This window comes from Oryx dammah, unplaced genomic scaffold (genome assembly GCF_014754425.2).
Source record: "Oryx dammah isolate SB20612 unplaced genomic scaffold, SCBI_Odam_1.1 HiC_scaffold_24, whole genome shotgun sequence".
In the NCBI taxonomy this organism is placed as follows: Eukaryota; Metazoa; Chordata; class Mammalia; order Artiodactyla; family Bovidae; genus Oryx; species Oryx dammah.
In genome coordinates, this window is record NW_024070208.1 from 16451324 (window position 1) to 16470513 (window position 19190).

At 40.5% G+C, this 19190-nt stretch overlaps 2 protein-coding genes across 2 annotated transcripts in view; one reads left to right on the top strand and one right to left on the bottom strand.

The window, feature by feature from the left end:
- LCP1 (lymphocyte cytosolic protein 1) overlaps nt 1–11349 on the bottom strand; it is a 99802-nt gene extending 88453 nt beyond the window's left edge. Inside the window, exon 1 of the mRNA XM_040267236.1 lies at nt 11206–11349. The gene's annotated coding sequence lies outside the window, so the exon portion shown is untranslated. The remainder of the gene's footprint in view (nt 1–11205) is intronic.
- Nucleotides 11350–12263: 914 nt separating this feature from the next.
- The window catches only part of LRRC63 (leucine rich repeat containing 63), a 35714-nt gene continuing 28787 nt past the window's right edge, over nt 12264–19190 (top strand). Inside the window, exon 1 of the mRNA XM_040267239.1 lies at nt 12264–12565. Coding sequence (XP_040123173.1) covers nt 12481–12565 — 85 coding nt within the window. The 5' untranslated portion in view covers nt 12264–12480. The remainder of the gene's footprint in view (nt 12566–19190) is intronic.

A 19190-nucleotide genomic window follows, 5' to 3' on the forward strand; every position in this document is an offset into this window, starting at 1 on the left:
CTGTGTCCTCCTCATTTTTCCCGCTTCACTTTCTTTGAACTACTGCAGCCTTCAATGGCATCGCTTGGCCTTCACTTTACATGAACTCATGATTTACTTGGAGCTGGTTCTTTCTCATTAGCTCTTGAAAATTATGGGAGGAAGTTGGCCTCAATTCCAGATGCATCTCTTAATGCAGATACCATGGATTCCCAGCTCCAAGTCTTTTAGTCACTCTCTACTGCCTGTCAGGATCCTAATATTTAAGTCTCTCCCAGACTTACATTTTCAGCCTTACCTACCCAACTTCTCTCTAGCCAAACTACGAGACCTTCATCATAAACTGAATTTCCATGTCCCTTCAAAACTTATATATTGAAACCTAATCTCCAGGGTGATGGTTCTGGAGGTAAGGTCTCTGGGTGGAACCCTCATGAATGGGATTAGTGCCCTTATAAAAGAAACCCGGAGAGCTCCCTTGCCTCTTCCATCATGCCATCATGTAAAGGCACAACAAGAAGACAGTCACTTATGGAACAGAAAATGGGCTTCACCAGACACCGAATCTGCTGGTGCCTACATCTTAGACTTTCCCGCTTCCAGAACTATGAGAAATAGATGTTTACTAGGCACCCAGTCTGTGGTATTTTTGCTGTAGCAGCCAGAACAGACTAAGAATATTCCTTTAGAACTTGCTGAGATTTTCTTTATGTTCAAGTAGGGATGGTGATTGCAGCCATGAAATTAAAAGATGCTTACTCCTTGGAAGGAAAGTTATGACCAACCTAGATAGCATATTGAAAAGCAGAGATATTACTTTGCCAACAAAGGTCCGTCTAGTCAAGGCTATGATTTTTCCAGTGGTCATGTACGGATGTGAGAGTTGCACTGTGAAGAAAGCTGAGTGCCAAAAAATTGATGCTTTTGAACTGTGGTGTTGGAGAAGACTCTTGAGAGTCCCTTGGACTGCAAGGAGATCCAACCAGTCCATCCTAAAGATCAGCCCTGCATGTTCACTGGAAGGACGGATGCTCAAGCTGAAACTCCAATACTTTGGCCACCTCATGTGAAGAGTTGACTTTTTGGAAAAGATCCTGATGCTGGGAGGGATTGGGGGCAGGAGGAGAAGGGGACGACAGAGGATGAGATGGCTGGATGGCATCACCGACTTGCTGGACATGAATTTGAGTGAACTCCGGGAGTTGGTGATGGACAGGGAGGCCTGGCGTGCTGTGCTGTGATTCATGGGGTTGCAAAGAGTAGGACACGACTGAGCGACTGAACTGAACTGAACTGAGGCATGAATCTTGGTCAATATTTCTTGTGTACTGAAGACACTGTGTGTTTTCTGATTACTGGATACAGTTATCTATAAATGCCTGTCAGATCAAACATCAATTGGGTTGTTCAATTCTTCTATATCCTTAGTAATCTTTTGTTTGCTCAATCTCTTAGTTACTGAGAAACGTGTTTTTAAAAGATCCCCATTTTAGAAGTGAATTTATCAATAACATCTCCTTGTAAGTTGGTTGATTTTTTTTTTCAATGCATTTAGAAGTTATGTTGTTTGGTACAGACAGTCTGATGTTGGCATATCGTCTTGATGAATCATTTCCTTGCATCCTTAAAAAATAAGTCCATGAGAGGCTACTTTGTTCAATATTTGTATATTTCTCGCCCAGCCTAATGGTCAACTTCCTTGACACTTCATTGGCTAAGGTGTAGATTTTCTAGTTCTGGAGAATGGGTGTCAGTTTTGAGGACATTCTCATTTAATTCTCACAATAACTCCACGTAGGGGAGGCATCATTACTACCTCAGTTTTACAGATGTGGACATTAACAGTCAGATGGTTCAGAAACGTGATCAAAGTTACATAGCTAGTAAACGGTGGAGATGGTACTCAAACCATGCTTGTTTGGCTTTGGGGCCCAAATATATATAATATCTCATCTTAAATAGCTGTGGTAGATAAACTGGGTACATTAGGTATACACACACACACACACACACAAAGATCCCTTCAAAATCACCAGGGGGAACAATAAATACTAAAATATAAACGTAGGCAAGACACTAGAAGAAGTCATTTATAATAGAAAACGTTCAGTAATAAACAGAGAAAAAGATGTTTAAGGTCATTAACAATCATATGCTAATTAAAATAAGATGTTACTTCCCACCTATTAGAGTAGCAAAGATTAACAAATTGATGAATTCCCAGGATCAGTTAGACTGAAGGAAAATAAATATTCTTACACACAACTGGTGGGTGCTTAAATCAAGACTTCTAGAAGATAAATAGGGAATATGTAACACGGAAAAAAATTCTCACGTTTTTGAGAGAACAGTAAGGTTATAAAATAGCAATGGGGCAGAATATTTTAAAATTTAAAAATATATATATATATGTGTGTGTACATGTATATAAAATACTTTTAATTATATCAGTTCAGTTCAGTCTCTCAGTCGTGTCCGACTCTTTGCGACCCCATGAATCACAGCACGCCAGGCCTCCCTGTCCATCATCAACTCCCGGAGTTCACTCAGATTCATGTCCATCGAGTCCGTGATGCCATCCAGCCATCTCATCCTCTGTCGTCCCCTTCTCCTCCTGCCCCCAGTCTCTCCCAGTATCAGAGTCTTTTCCAATGAGTCAACTCTTCTCATGAGGTGTCCAAAGTACTGGAGCTTCAGCTTCAGCATCATTCCTTCCAAAGAAATCCCAGGGCTGATCTCCTTCAGAATGGACTGGTTGGATCTCCTTGCAGTCCAAGGGACTCTCGAGAGTCTTCTCCAACACCACAGTTCAAAAACATCAATTCTTCGGCGCTCAGCTTTCTTCACAGTCCAACGCTCACATCCATACATGACCACTGGAAAAACCATAGCCTTGACTAGACAGACCTTTGTTGGCAAAGTAATTTTATACATCACATCAAACTGTTAACAGTAGTTATTGCTATTTGAAAGAATTACAGGAAATTTTTCTTCTCTTTTTTAATCTGTGTAATTGATTTTTCGACAATAAACATACATTAATTTCATGACTCCTGAGCCTGAAAAATCAGAGTCTGGGATTGGAAAGAGTAAAGTAGGTCTGTACTGTCCCATAAGATGGCTGAGATAAAATATCATGTGAAAAAAATTAAGTTACCAAATACTATAGATAATATAATCTCTTTACATAAAAGTTATATATTATATACATCATATATATATATAAATTCTAGACTATTACACACCAAACATTTAGGATTGGGGAGAAGACAGAGAAGACATTTATTTTCTATCTTTCTGTATTATTTTTTTGCCAGTAAGCATTAATCAGTTTGTAATTAAAACATTCAATTAAAAATATGAAAGTTGGAAGAGCCACTGATCACAATCCATAAAGCAGGCACATATTTTTGTTCATTAAATCACAGAAATATCAAACTCAAGTGCTTCCATCCACCAAAGCTTAACAGCTGTTATTTAATGGCAAATAACATTACCCAGTCTAATACCTGAAAATCAAATAGATTTATAGACATTCTTACTCTAAGACTAGTATATGGAAATATACCAATATTGGTATAACTGAATTGAATATTGGGAAATACTAGTCAATGCTGGAAAGTATTAACATATTCAATAATTATTTAGCTACGCATGCTAATTGGGGATTCCCCAAAGGCTCAGCAGTAAATAATTTGCCTGTGATGCAGAAGACACAGGACACTCAGGTTCAATCCCTGGGTCGGGAAGATCCCTTGGAGGAGGGTATGGCAACCCACTCCAGTATTCTTGCCTGGAGAATCCTATGGACAGAGGAGCCTAGTGGGCTATAGTCCATGGGGTTGCAAAGAGTTGCACACGACTGAAGTGACTGACCATGCACACACACGCTGATTGATTAATTGATCAATAACAGCTCATGAATGTAAATTAGTCATAGACCCTCAGAGCATGAATATGGAAGGAGGCTTAGAGGTGAGGAAACAGGTTCTCAGAAGAAGACCATGGGAGGCAGTAATAGCCCCCTGAGTCCCAGTTCAGTTTTAGAAAATTTCTAGATGGTAACACAGACGACAACCATCCCAACAGTTCTAATGGCTCTTCCTATGGAGCCTGAGGATGGAGCTCTCCCAGAGAGACTCAGTAAAGGTATTTCTTATTTCACCACCGATCGCACATTCAACAAACATACCCATTGCTTAAACACCAATGTATAAAACCCTATAAAGGGCAATTTACTGGTTTAGGAGACAGGATCTTGATCTTATCTCTGATTGGGACTGTAGTACCTCCAACTTCCCGTGCTTCACCCAGACCCCAGCAAAAGCCTGTCCTTTCCTAGAGAGGTACTACGAGGCACCTGGCAGAGAGGTTCCTGTTCATCTTTATGCAGATGTTCCTGAAGGGCAGAGGTCATCTGGGGCGGTCCTAGAGGTCAAGCAGGAGACACAGTCCTCACTTGCATTTCAACCAAAGTCCTTCCCCTCTGAGGCTGCTTCATCCTCCAGCCACAAATGGTTAACTCAGAAAAATTCTGACCTCTTCATAGACATACCTTTCACTACTAGAGCAAGTTCTTGAAGCATTCGCTGTCCTAATATTTCCACATGTTATAGAAAACCCTTCTCTTTGAAAATGACTTTTTCCTCTTGAAAATAATAAATAAGTAAAATACATTTTTTTTTTTTTTTTTGCCAGACTACATGCCTTGTGGGATCTTAGTTCCCTGACCAGGGATTGAACTTCTATCCCCTGCAGCAGAAGTGTAGAGTTTTAACCACTGGATCACCATGGAATTCCCAAAAGGCATGTATTAAAAACACTGGACCAAGTCTAGTCCTCAGGTGTGGGTCTAAAAATCACAGCTGCTCTAATTCATTACAGCTCCTCTTACAGCTCACAGGATGAGATTAGCAAAACCGGTCCTTCTTGTTCCTAACGAAATAATTCCTACTATGCAAATGGTGGCAAGCTGGAGTTGTTACACACGTGGTTCCACTTTCAGTCACTGTGGTCTATCACCTTAGCTTCTCACTGACCCCATCTCCCTTCACTGGGGACATCAAATGCCTCACAACTATGTGCTGAGAAGAAGCAGAGACCAAAAGTGAGGAGGAGATGTTTTTTTCTCCTCCCCAAAGGAATCACTTGGGCAAAGTGATACGCAAAGGTACAAATCCTCTGGAAGCAATCCTTTTCAATGTAGGGAGTCTGGGTTTGGGAAGTGGGGGTTGGTTTCCTTAGATGTTGCTGGAAGAAGAGGTGACTAAAAGTATATCGGGACGGGTCTGATACAGGTGGTTTGGGGAGTGATGGGGTTGCAGGGTTCCTAGGTGCAAGGGAAGTACCCCACCAGAAATGATATGCAAGGTCTCCATGACTCAGGACAAGGTACCCTCTAACGAGAAGCAGGAGCACAGACTTACTCTCATGCTATTTGGGTTTGCTGAAAATCCCTTGTAGTTACGGAACCTCTTCTCTAAAGCAAGTCTTAAGCAGAGCCATATATTAACATGTCAAACAGATTAAAAGGGTAGTTTCTGTGCTTGGAATTGCAGTGGAGGGAAGAATAAAGCCCCATAATCTGTCTTCCCTAAAGCCCCTGAACAGAGCTGGACACCATATGTCTCCCATTGGAGGGTACTGGTTCACCTGGAATAACTGGCAGAGGAAATGAAGGAACAGGGAGAGGAAAGAAGCTATGTCCTGGGACTCATGGATTTCAATCCTGATAGAACATTCGACATCAAAACTTCTGGGAGCTAAGATCCCATGTGCCTTACCGCCAACAAACCAAAGCATAGAAGCAATATTATAACAAATTCAACAGAGACTTTAAAAACGGTCCACATAAAAAAAATCTTTAAAATTTCTTTAAAGAAGCATAAAGGTGGGGTGATTGAGACTGTTGTAAATCCTGAACTGTCAAAAGCAAACTTGCTGTGTGATACTGAAACAAAAGGGATGGTTCTATGCGACCAGTTTGTGGTGTAACAAGTGAAAAGTTCCTCACCAACACAGAGCATATCAAGCACCATGACAGGTCCAGGCAACCGGTGCTCTTCCCTACCCACGGCCCCCACACACAATTTAAGCCACGCGACTTAGGACAGACAGCATAACATGGCTTCACTGGTGGCTCAGCGGTAAAGAATCCTGCCAGTGCAAGAGACATGAGTACAACCCCTGGGTCAGGAAGATCCCCTGGAGAAGGAAATGGCAACCCACTCCAGGATTCTTGCCTGGAGAATTCCATGGACAGAGGAGCCTGGTGGGCTGCAATCCATGGGATCGCAAAAGAGTCCGATACAACTTAGCGACTAAACAACATCACTTAAGACCAAGGGCATAAAACAGAATGATAGGTTTGAAAAACGAATCCACCATATTTACTGTTTAAGATCATAAATTGCTACTTGCCTTAGAATGAAGAGTAAGCTCATTACAAAGCATTTCTGCTCACCTACAGGTCTAAATGCTAGAGGTCTTTTTTGAGGACTGAACCAAGACCAAGGAACTTCTACCCCTCATGGGAACTGCATGTGACTTTGAAGTTTGGTACTAAACCCTAGAAGGTCCCAAGGAATCAGTAGATTGTTTTCCCAAAGTCGGGAGCGCACATTAGAAAAAAAAAAAAAAAGAACAGAAAAATATATTCTTTCAGGACATCCTTCCCTCTAGCAATTCCAAAGAGAGTCACTCTGCAGCTCTTTGGGCTTTTCCACTTTTGTCTGGCTCGCCAGCTGGCCTGGAGGACACGGAGAACTAGGCAGCTTTCATCTCTGGGTCACTGGTTGACACTCACCATGGATTAGGTCCAGTTCCATCCATGCGGATGGCAACTCACAGACTCAACTCACCTGAACGACACGGGTCAAGGCACAGCTGTCCCACGGTTGCTCCACAGCCCAGAGGGGTATACAGACCGATGACAGAACAGAGGGCCCTGCCTGGAGCATTTGTTAACAATCTAACTGCACACCTCTTTCACCAACATATCAGAGATGTTAGCACACCAAGAGTGATATTTTATGGATAAATGCCCAGGAGTCACCCTTGAACCCTCCAAATAACTTCAGTTAACATCAACTATAATCACACAAAGCAGGGACAACACAGACGGGAAACCTGAGCCATTTGTTTTTAATCACTAGCATCTAATGAGAATTCAACTCTACCCGGCAAGAACTTAAGTCCTTGACCCAGTTCTCTCTTTAAATCCCCACAATATGCTGAGTCAGGTACCATTTTACCCCAATTTTACAGCTGAAGAAACCACAGGAGCTTAGAGGGGTTGAGTAGCTGGATCAAGGGCACAGAGTTATCAAGCGGCAGCCAGGGATCTGAACCCAGCAGAGCTGAGCTATGCGGCTTTTGGTTGACACTTGATGCAAATAACAGAATTTTCAACTAACATGAGAACTCTGGGGTAAGATAAAACATAAAATTAACACTTAGACAAGTCCCTTCCACATGGTAAGTAACCACCATCGACATTTCACCACTCACAGAATGAAAGACAATGCTTAGTCAACTTAACGTTAAGGAAACAAATATTATTTACCTTTTTCTGGTGAAGGACACAATCATACCACATATACAGATGCCTAATACCCTCTGAAGGGCTTCCCAGGTGGCTCAGTGGTAAAGAATCTGCATGCCAGTACAGGAACAACAGGAAACATGGGTTCGCTCCCTGGGTCAGGAAGATTCCCTGGAAAAGGAAATGGCAACCCACTCCAGTATTCTTGTCTGGAGAATCCCGTGAACACTGAGCATGCGTGCAACACATGCACACATGTGCAATGTCAGCAGGTCACAGATAGTCTAAAACAATCAGAAATACAGAAGTATTTCTGAGTATTCCAGGTAGTGTGACTGAATAACATTATTCTACCTGACCAACGTAATAAATGTTTAAAAATTTAAAAACTTCAAGTTGTCGTAACTATATATAAATAAAGCCTCTGAAAAAGATTTAAAATGTCATTTTAATGTCGAAAATTATAAAGCTTCCCAATGAATCACCTGTTGTTTTCATAAAGTTTAAAGTTGAGCACCTAGCAAAGAGCTTTACGCATAATTTCCAATAAATCATTCTGGAATGAATGGCTGAATTCATGAATGTGCTTTTAAAACAGATAGACATTGTTCTTTCATTATGTTTGGGATTTTTTTTTTAATTCTGTGATGCAGGTTGTATGACCTTCCCTTATTAATAATTTTTTTGGAAAAAAAAATCCCAGGACTATCATCCTGAAAGACAACAAGAAAAAACTAAATAACTGGTTAAAAATTAATTAGGAACAGAAATGAAGTTTTTGCTTGTGCATCCAGATGTGTTTGTGTTTGTGTTAGTCGTTCAGTCGTGTCCAACTCTTTGCAACCCCATGGACTGCAGCCCACCAGGCTCCTCCATCCATGGGATTTTCCAGAAAAGAATACTGGAGTGGGTTGCCATTTCTTTCTTTAGGGGATCTTCCCCATCCAGGAATCGAACCCAGGTCTCCCGCATTGCAAACAGACTCTTTACCATGAGATAGGAGAGGTTTAAAAAAAAGAAGCTACTTTAAAATATCTTTATTAACATTTAAGAAAATACAAAATGGTTCTGTATGAAGCAGAATGAAAGAATATGAAACAAAAGTATATGTTTAAGCCACTGTGACTGATAAAAAGAGTAAAGACATTTTTTACTGTATATATATATAACAGGTCAAGAAAATACCTCTTTCTCAAAAGCATTTTTGTGCCTTGGCTTACCTTGGAGACTTAATGGTTTACCCAATGTGCTCTCAAAATTAACTATTCATTTTTAAAAAGAACTTCTAAGAATTAACATGAGCATAAACATAAAAAATCACTGCCGTTATTTCCACAAAGTAAAATGCTAAATTAAATTTACACTGACCAAACTATTCCAGAAACCTCCAATCCTTTTAAAAAGGAAAACAAATTAACAGAGCCTTATACAGAAAACAGAAAACTTCTACCAAGTTTCTACACCATTCCAACAAAGCTGAGTCCTTTCACCAACAGCAAATCTGAGATCCTCCAAGTATCCCCCACTCATTAGAAAATCAATAGCACTACCTGCAGGGTGTACAAGGTTGCTTGTGCATAAGGCTTTTATCTCATTTTTAGCAACATTTTTAAAGAAATGCAGGATGTACACAACCTTGGCACTCACCATCCCCGTGGCCTCCTGAACACAATCTGTTAAAAGTGTTGTGGTTCAGTTTGTCAAGGTTCATCGCACAGTTCTGCCAAATTGCAAAGCTAATGGGACAATCAAAAGGCTGCCTGTACTGTACATCAGGTAAAGGAAGCCTTTAAAATCAAAGAGGGAGTTGTATTATTTAAAGAGACATGATTAGTTCAACAAAAACAAGGAGAAAAGGAGATTGAGGTAGCAATACTCTCCAAAAAATTTTTTTAATTAATAAATTAAGTAAAAATAATAAAAGAACCCAAACTGAATGTAATGTGTACTTTCTAAATCTGACCTGCACTTGTACATCATTTCCATAGATAAAGCATATAATTTGTGTTAGAAAAACTGATATATATATGTGTGTAAATATATATATACATACATATAAAACCAAGCCATGAATTTAATTTTCATAATCACAATCTCATTTGCCTAAACATTGCATCCTAAATAACAGAAGTAGGAAGCAATGGAAGACAAAATATTCACACCTCTGGAGGTTACATATTAATCAGCCCTAGTTTCTGCCTGGTATTTGCTAGAAGAAATCTGCAGGCAATGAAGCCTAATGCCTGATTCCACGTGTGACAAAGCGTTTTTTAAAAAACTATTGATAGCATATCGCTTTGATTTTTGACTATGCAATCCTAAGCATAAATTTCAAAGGCCAAACACTGGTGGGTAAAACTTAATCTCAGAAGTTCTTGCAGTTCGAACAACTTTTATGAGGACAGAGAGGGAAAAAAAAGTGAAAGTGTTAGTCTCTCAGTCAAGTCCAACTCTTTGCGACCCCATGGACTCTAGCCCGACAGCTCGTCTGCCCATGAGATTCTCCCGGCAAGAATACTGGAGTGGGTAGCCATTCCCTTCTCCAGGGGATCTTCCTGACCCAGGGATGGAACCCATATCTCCTGCATTGCAGGCAGATTCTTTACTATCTGAAGCACCAGGGAAGCCCCAAGAGGATAGGAACCCGACTCTATCTATTGGAACATAAACTTTTTTATGGGTAAAAATATAAACATCTTTCACACTTACAAAATATGCACAACACATATTACTTGAGATAAAATTTAGCAAATCAGATTTGCTTGTCAACTCTCTCATCTTGCTGAGAAGCTAATTCATCTATGCAGTGGACACAGACAAAAATGGAATAAATTCATGATCTGGGGCAGCAGTGTAATCGGTACATAGCTATTTTAAAATTAAAAGAAACCACATGCAAAGGAAAACAAGGTGCAGAATATTTCCCAGAATCTAATTAAATACTTCTTTACTTTTCCACTTTTTAAAATTGACTGTTTAAAAATATGTGCTTGTTCCTACGGAGAAAAAGGAAGAGTGGTTAGGGGGTAAATCTTGAAAGATCCCTAAAGTTACAAAGATTTACACACAAGTCTCATCTTCCAACAGCTGTTACTAAAGTTCCTACATTTATGAAATAAAGCACAACAAAACACAAGACTGGAAGCAAACTCGATCTACTTTACTTTCTGAGTTGGGATTCACACACCTACCTAATGAATTTTCTCTCTCACATTTTCTCCCTCAAATCTCCAAAGAGACGTATGCACATACATGCAAGCACACACGTTGTATCGATCACTGTACATACAGGTTCATCAACACCACGACACAGAACACAAATCACGAAATGAATCAGGATAAATAACAAGGGCAGTGAGAAATGGGTTTCTTTCTAAGCCCGCTCGATCCTCCATGCCCTATTTCTTTCTACAAGTTTCCTCTTCAGCGAAGAACTTTAAAGGATCAGGAAGACAAAACAGGTTGCATTAAAAGAAAAGAAACAGAATGCTCGCTATTTTGGAGCCCTGCAAAATCAGCCAGGCGACTAAGGCTGCGCAGAAGGGCAGGAGGAAAGAACACCAGCCCGGACCCTAGATACCCGAGCTAAGCATCTTGCAAGTGAGGAAAGTAAATACATGATAGTGGTCACTGTCATTAAGAATAAAAGCAGTAATAACGATTGTCACCACGGGGTTCCGTACAGCAGGTGCACGTGGAGCGGGCTTCTCCTGCAGTCCCGCACAGCCGCCGACGAAGGCTAGAGGGCTCCGCGCGCGCCGCCCGGTGGGGCGGGACCAGCTGAGCAGGGCTCCGCGGGCGGGTGCGCGCCCCGCCCGGCCCCGCCCTCCCCTCCTGCGCCTGCGCGCCCGGCTGACCGGACGTGGGTATTGGCTTCTGGTTGCTAGGAGACTTGTCCGCTTGGCCCCACCTGGCCGGCGGGTGAAGGTGACCTGAGTTCTTTCTTTCGGGACAGCATCCCGCCGGAAGACCTGCGACCTCACTTCACCTTAACCTGCCTCCGTTCCCAGGAAGAGGAGATTAAAAAAGGAAAAGCTGATTGTTTTGAAAAGCAGCTGATTGCCCTAAAGGATAGCATAGGGGTCCAACGTTTCCAAGCACCTCTTCCAAAAATAAGAACGGGAAATGACCAGCATCAAGTGGGATTCACTACCGGGAAACAGACCGTGAGCGCTTGCGTGCCAAGTCATCTTTGGAGGGGTATAAAGCAGGCCATTTGTGCTCCGGAGCGTACCCGTCTAGACTGTCAACGGAATAGCTATGTACCAGGCTTTTTGATACTGTCCCGACGAAGCACACAATATTTGGTTCGATCTTCAGGCATCATTTCTAAACAGTACTAATCGGGACTGGGATTGTAGAAAATCTCATTATATTGAAGGCATTTTATTTGGGGGTTAAATAGTTATGGCCCAACTGTAGTGACTGAATTTAAAATAAGTCGTTATTACAGAAAGAAGACAACTTTTTGGTCAAGAGTTAGATATTGTGGATTTTCAGGGCCCATGGAGGGACTGCCTCACCTTTTTTGACGAAAAACTCTTCCCAAATTTATAAATCGATAACATTTTGGAGGTAGGAGATAAAATGAGTGTCCTTCCTACCATTCTGGAAAAGAAGTATTTACTAGCTGAAATAACACTGCCAGACTGAATTTTTAGTTAACACGTGAAATTTTAAGATGGTCCTGATTGGTAATAGTTATGTATTTTTAAATTTTGTGTTAATTATAAGCCAAAATTTTATCTAGATTCTTTCTAGAAGACTTAAGGAATTGTTTTTCTTACCCTCTTTTTCTTTTATAGAATTCTGCTTGGACTCAGTATAGTATTAGCACGGAATGATTTTCGTTAGGATTTAATCTGGATTCGAATGAATTTTTCAGCAACAATTAAAACATATTCAAAAACTTTTAAGTTCTTCACCCATAGCTGTGACAAATAGTGCTTATTATTAAAATGCAAAAATACCCACAACTTCTTCGAAGACCTTTACCTCCAAATCTCCCTAAGCTGTCTTTATGTCAGAAGAAAGTCCATGCAGGTATGTGTATTAGTCAGATATGTTATTAGCTTTTTTTGTTTTTCATAGAATTTTCTCAACCTACACAGTTCAGCATCACAGTAAAGACACTCATTGGGGACTTTCCAGGTGGTCTAGTGGCTAAGAATCCAAGTTGATAATGCAGGGCCCCCAGGGTTTGGTCGGGGAACTAGATTCCACATGTTGCAGCAGCCAAATAAATAAATATAAATATAAAGACACTCACTAATGACTACAACTTACAGATTTTTGTGTGATATGGCAACATCTAATTCAAATTACAAATACAATTGATTCTCATTTTTTGTGGTTCTGTAGGAGTGAATTTACCTAACTGCTAGAATCCATTTGTAATCCCCAACCCAGAACATTGTACTGTTTTGTCTTTTTAACTTCAAAATATACCATGAAGAACACTTTGGAGCAGTATATGGACTCTTTCCCTCTTATTTTATAATAGTGAGACTGTGCAGCAAGAGGGTGTATATGGTAATTCTTGGATACAGCTAGGGCAGTGAAAGCATACATATTCCCAACAGTGGTGGGAAAAGGATACTGCTCTGCCTTCTTGTTTTAGCTCCCATAAACAACTGCCACCTTTCCAGTCTAAATAGTGCCATAATTTCTGAATTCTGTATTTTTGGTTGGTGATTTAATTATCTAAAATAGCCCCCAAGTATAGTACAAGAAGGCTATGATGTGCCTTCCGGAGAGAACATATGCTTTAGATAATCTTCCTTTAGGCCTGAGTTACAGTGTTGTTGGCTGAGAGTTCCGTGTTGATGAATCAACAATCTAAAGTGTCTTTAAATAGGAAGATGTATAAAACAAGCTTGTGTGTATTGATTGGTTGCTGATAATGTTGAGATCAGAGGCTTGCAGGAACCTGACCCTGTATTTCCCCAAGAAGTAATAGCTCAGTGTTGGATAATTCAGTGCTTACTGAGACTAGAGAACAGAACTGCCCTGAATCATGAGAACTGACTATCTTTATAAGCACAGTGCTAAGAACTGGAGATACAATATTGAGTAAAACAAACTCTGCCAATTCTCTTTATTAGTTACCCTTTGGTGAGATCTAACAATCATACAATTAAATGTAAAATTACCCTGTGATAAATGCTATGAAGTAAAGGAGAGCCACTTATGATTATAACTTTATATAATACTCTTAATCCTCTATTTCTGTATATGGTATATATTGACTCCTTACTGATAAGCAATGATAAAATTAGCATACATCTTTTTCTTCCCCCTTTTCATTCTCTTCTATCACCTGATTTTAGTTGATTATATTAATTATTTTAGTGTCAACATTTATAAGCATATTAAAATATGCTTAGTCTATAACTTGATGTACAGTGCTAAATCCTATTGATGCATGGTCATAAAAGATATGTGAATCAATACACCTATGTTATATATAATTTTCTTTCCCACATTTCCTACCTACTTTTGTTATATCATTTCTATATATTTCTACAGTGTTTTATATTTCTGCATTTATAATCTGTTGTATAACAGTAATACCCACAGTTATATGGATATACTGCTCACTACCAATTCTTTGGCTGTAGTTTTCCATTTATTTTTCTGTTGAAGTTCATCTTCTAGCACAGAGTTTCTCACTATTGCCATTTTGAGCTGGATAATTCTTTTTGTGGTGGGGATGAGGGGTGGGTGGGGGGAGTGCAGGGATGGATCATCTTGCTTTGGCAACTCGGATAGTTAATGACCTTGACTGTTATTAATCTTATGTCCCCAAAGGCTCTTGGCAGGGTACTTTGCATGTAATAGGTATTCAAAATACTTGTTGAATGAATGGATAAATAAATACCTAAAATGTCTGATGTACAATTTATAAAAATGAGTAGTCAAGTGTTGAAATAAAATTGAAATAAATATGTACGATTTGTATACAACACTAAATGCTGTAGAGAATTAACGACATAAATCTGGTCCCTGTCTTTCAGGACTTTTCAAGACCTTTAGTTAAACTCTATTGTATGTACTGATAGTCATACAATGAGAACCTAAAATAACAATACAAAGCAGCATCGAATTTATGTCCAATTAATGGTACAGACAGCAGTAGATCATAAATGTGAGAAACCCTGGGGCAGCAATGGGGCATGAGCTAAGGCTTGAGAAATTAGTAAAAGTGAAGTGAAATATGTTTAATTATAGAGGAGCTCAGCATAGTTTTTGATGGCAGAAGAGTCTATTGGAAAAGTAGAATTTTAACATTCTAAAAGAAAAAAAAATAGAAATCATGGGGAAATGTATCCAAAAATAGGGAAGTCTGAACTGAGAAGACAGACATCGTCTTCACTGGGCAGATTTCCCTAAGCACCTCTTCTCTTTGCATCCAGTCAGGATACTTTCCTTTATGGTCCCAGAGTATCCCCGACCTACCCTCTGCTGACCTCTTATTCTCTAGTATAACTGTTTACCGGCCTAGTAGTATCTGTTGCTCAGTTGTGTCCGACTCTTTGCAACCCCATGGACCGTAGCCCGCCAGCCTCCTCTGTCCATGGGATTTCCCAGGCAAGAAGACTGGTTGTTTAGTCACTAAATGGTGTCCGACTATTTTCTGACCCCATGGACTGTGTCCCTCCAGGCTCATCTATCCATGGTGTTTTCCAGGCAAGAATACTGGAGTGAGTTGCCCTTTTGTTCTTCAGGGGATCTTCTTGACCCAGCGATCGAACTTGAGTCCACTGCATTGGCAGGCAGATTCTTTGCCACTGCGCCACCTGGGAAGCCTATTTTCTATATTAAATTGCAAGACCTTTGATGGCAGGAAGATTTCTGCTGTGTAATTGTACTCTCAGCACTATGTGTACAACTAGCACATGTAAAAAAGTGAAAAAGTGTTTGTCTCTCAGTTGTGTCCAACTCTTTGCAACCCCATGGACTATACCCCACCAGGCTCCTCTGTCCATGGGATTCTCCAGGCAAGAATATTGGAGTGGATAAGCATTCCCTTTTCCAGGGTGTCTTCCTGACCCAGGGATCGAACCCGGGTGTCCTACATTGCAGGTGGATTCTTTACTGTCTGAGGAGGTGTTAAATGTTTGTTGAATTAATTAATGAGAACAATAAGTATGGATTGTGTTAATCAAGAAAGGTGGATTGCATTGGGTTGGTAATATCTTACAGAAAAACCCTGAATTTTAGCCATCCAATATAAGGTTTAAGGCAGACTTTGAAAGAAGAAAATGATTTAAATTGGTTAGTAAGAGAAGGTGTTACACACTGTTTGATCAACAAAAAAACCTCAGGTCTGCCTAAAAAAAGAACATTATCAGAAAAGGAAAAGTGATCTAATCTAATAGGTAATTCAATCTAATAGGTAACTAATCTAAGCAATAATAATAACAATATATTGGGTAAATATAGTACAGGGATAAATGGAATGGATGACAGCATTTTATATGGAATGGAGGGAAGAATTGGGACTACACTGTTAAAAGATACTAACCATCGCCAATAAGCAGTGTAGTGTTTGTTGAAGGTAGACTTAGCTTCATTGTAAATATCTATTGCAAACTCTAGGGCAAGCATTTAAAATAATTTTATAAGTGTAATTGATATGCTAACAGAGGAATGAAACCGAAGGATAGAAACTGACTCATAAAATTCTCAACTAAAACTAGAAAAGACAGAAGAAGAACACAAGATTTTTAAAGAGATGGCACAGTAAAACAGCTGCAACAAATAGAAAACTTTACAAATGAGGCAGATGTTAAGTCAGCAATGTCAGTCATTTGTTAAAATGTGAATGGCCTAAGTATGCCAACTAAATGATAGAAACTGTCACAGTAGATAAGAGACAAGACTAATTACATATTGTCTGCAAGAAACTCCCTTTAAATACAAAAATGAGTCAGTTCAGTCGCTCAGTCATGTCCAACTTTTTGCGACTCCATGGACTGCAGCACGCCAGGCCTCCCTGTCCATCACCAACTCCTGGAGTTTACTCAGACTCATGTCCGTTGAGTCGGTGATGCCATTCAACCATCTCATCCTCTGTCATCCCCTTCCCCTCTCGCCCTCAATCTTTCCCAGCAACAGGGTCTTTTCAAATGAGTCAGCTCTTCGCATCAGGTGGTCAAAGTACTGGAGTTTCAGCTTCAGCATCAGTCCTTCCAATGAATGTTCAGGACTGATTTCCTTCAGGATGGACTCCTTGCAGTCCAAGGGACTCTCAAGAGTCTTCTCCAACACCATAATTAAAAAGCATCAATTCTTTGGTGCTCAGCTTTCTTTATAGTCCAACTCTCACATCCATACATGACCACACGAAAAACCATAGCCTTAAGTAGACGGACCTTTGTTGACAAAGTAATGTCTCTGCTTTTTAGTATGTTGTCTAGGTTGGTCATAACTTGTCTTTCAAGGAGTAAGCGTCTTTCAATTTCATGGCTGCAGTCACCCTCTGCAGTGATTTTGGAGCCTCCCAAAATAAAGTCTGCACTGTTTCCACTGTTTCCCCATCTATTTCCCATGAAGTGATGGAGCAGCGGATGCACGGCACAGGAGTGGCCAAGAGGAGCTACCCCACATCCAAGATCAGGAGCGGCCAAGAGGAACTACCTCATGTCCGAGGTCAGGAGCAGCGGCTAAGGGGAGTTACCCCACGTAAAAGGTCAGGAGCGGCAGCCGAGAGGAGATACCCCACATCCAAGGTCAGGAGTGGCAGCCGTGAGGAGATACCCCACATCCAAGGTAAGGAGCAATGGCTGAGCTTTGCTGGCTGAAGCAGCCATGAAGAGACACCCCCACATCCAAGGTAAGAGAAATGCAAGTAAGATGGTAGGTATTGAGAGGGGGCTTCAGAGGGCAGACAGACTGAAACTACAATCACAGACAACCAGCCAATCTGATCACACAGACCACAGCCTTGTCTAACTCAATGAAACTAAGCCATGCCATGTGAGGCCACCTGAGATGGGCAGGTCATGGTGGAGATGTCTAACAGAATGTGGCCCATTGGAGAAGGAAATGGCAAACCACTTCAGTATTCTTGCCTTGAGAACCCCATGAACAGTAATGAAAAGGCAAAATGATAGGATACTGAAAGAGGAACTCCCTAGGTCGGTAGGTACCCAATATGCTACTGGAGATCAGCAGAGAAATAACTCCAGAAAAGAATGAAGGGATGGAGCCAAAGCAAAAACAATACCCAGTTGTGGATGTGACTGGTGATAGAAGCAAGGTCCGATGCTGTAAAGGGCAATACTGCATGGAACCGGAATATTAGGTCCATGAATCAAGGCAAATTGGAAATGGTCAAACAGAAGATGGCAAGAGTGAACATCGACATTCTAGGAATCAGTGAACTAAGATGGAATGGAATGGGTGAATTTAACTCAGATGACCATTATAACTACTACCGTGGGCTGGAATCCCTTAGAAGAAATGGAGTAGCCATCATGGTCAACAAAAGAGTATGAATGCAGTACTTGGATGCAATCTCAAAAACGACAGAATGATCTCTGTTCATTTTGAAGGCAAATCATTCAATATCAAGAAAATCCAAGTCTATGCCTCGGCCAGTAACTCTGAAGAAGTTGAAATTGAACAATTATATGAAGACCTACAAGACCTTTTAGAACTAACACCCAAAAAAGATGTCCTTTTCACTATGGGGGACTGGAATGCAAAAGTAGGAAATCAAGAAACACCTGGAGTAACAGGCAAATTTGGCCTCGGAATGCGGAATGAAGCAGGGCAAAGACTAATAGAGTTTTGCCAAGAAAATGCACTGATCATAGCAAACACCCTCTTCCAACAACACAACAGAAGACCCTACACATGGACATCACCAGATGGTCAACACTGAAATCAGATTGATTATATTCTTTTCAGCTAAAGATGGAGAAGCTCTATACAGTCAGCAAAAACAAGATCAGGAGCTGACTGTGGCTCAGATCATGAACTCCTTATTGCCAAATTCAGACTTAAATTGAAGAAAGTAGGGAAAACCACTAGACCATTCAAGTATGACCTAAATCAAATCCCTTATGACTATACAGTGGAAGTGAGAAATAGATTTAAGGGACTAGATCTGATAGACAGAGTGCCTGATGAACCTTGGATGGAGGTTGGTGAAATTGTACAGGAGACAGGGATCAAGACCATCCCCATGGAAAAGAAATGCAAAAAAGCAAAATGGCTGTCTAAGGAGGCCTTACAAATATCTGTGAAAAGAAGAGAAGGGAAAAGCAAAGGAGAAAAGGAAAGCTGTACCCATTTGAATGCAGAGTTCCAAAGAATAGCAAGGAGAGATAAGAAAGCCTTCCTCAGTGATCAGTGCAAAGAAATAGAGAAACACAATAGAATGGGCAAGACTAGAGATCTCTTCAAGAAAATTCAAGATACCAAGGGAACATTTCATGCAAAGATGGGCTCAATAAAGGACAGAAATGGTATGGACCTAACAGAAGCAGAAGATATTAAGAAGAGGTGGCAAGAATACATGGAAGAACTGTACAAAAAAGATCTTCACAACCCAGATAATCATGATGGTGTGATCACTCATCTAGAGCCAGACATCCTGGAATGTGAAGTCAAGTGGGCCTCAGGAAGCATCACTACGAACAAAGCTAGTGGAGGTGAT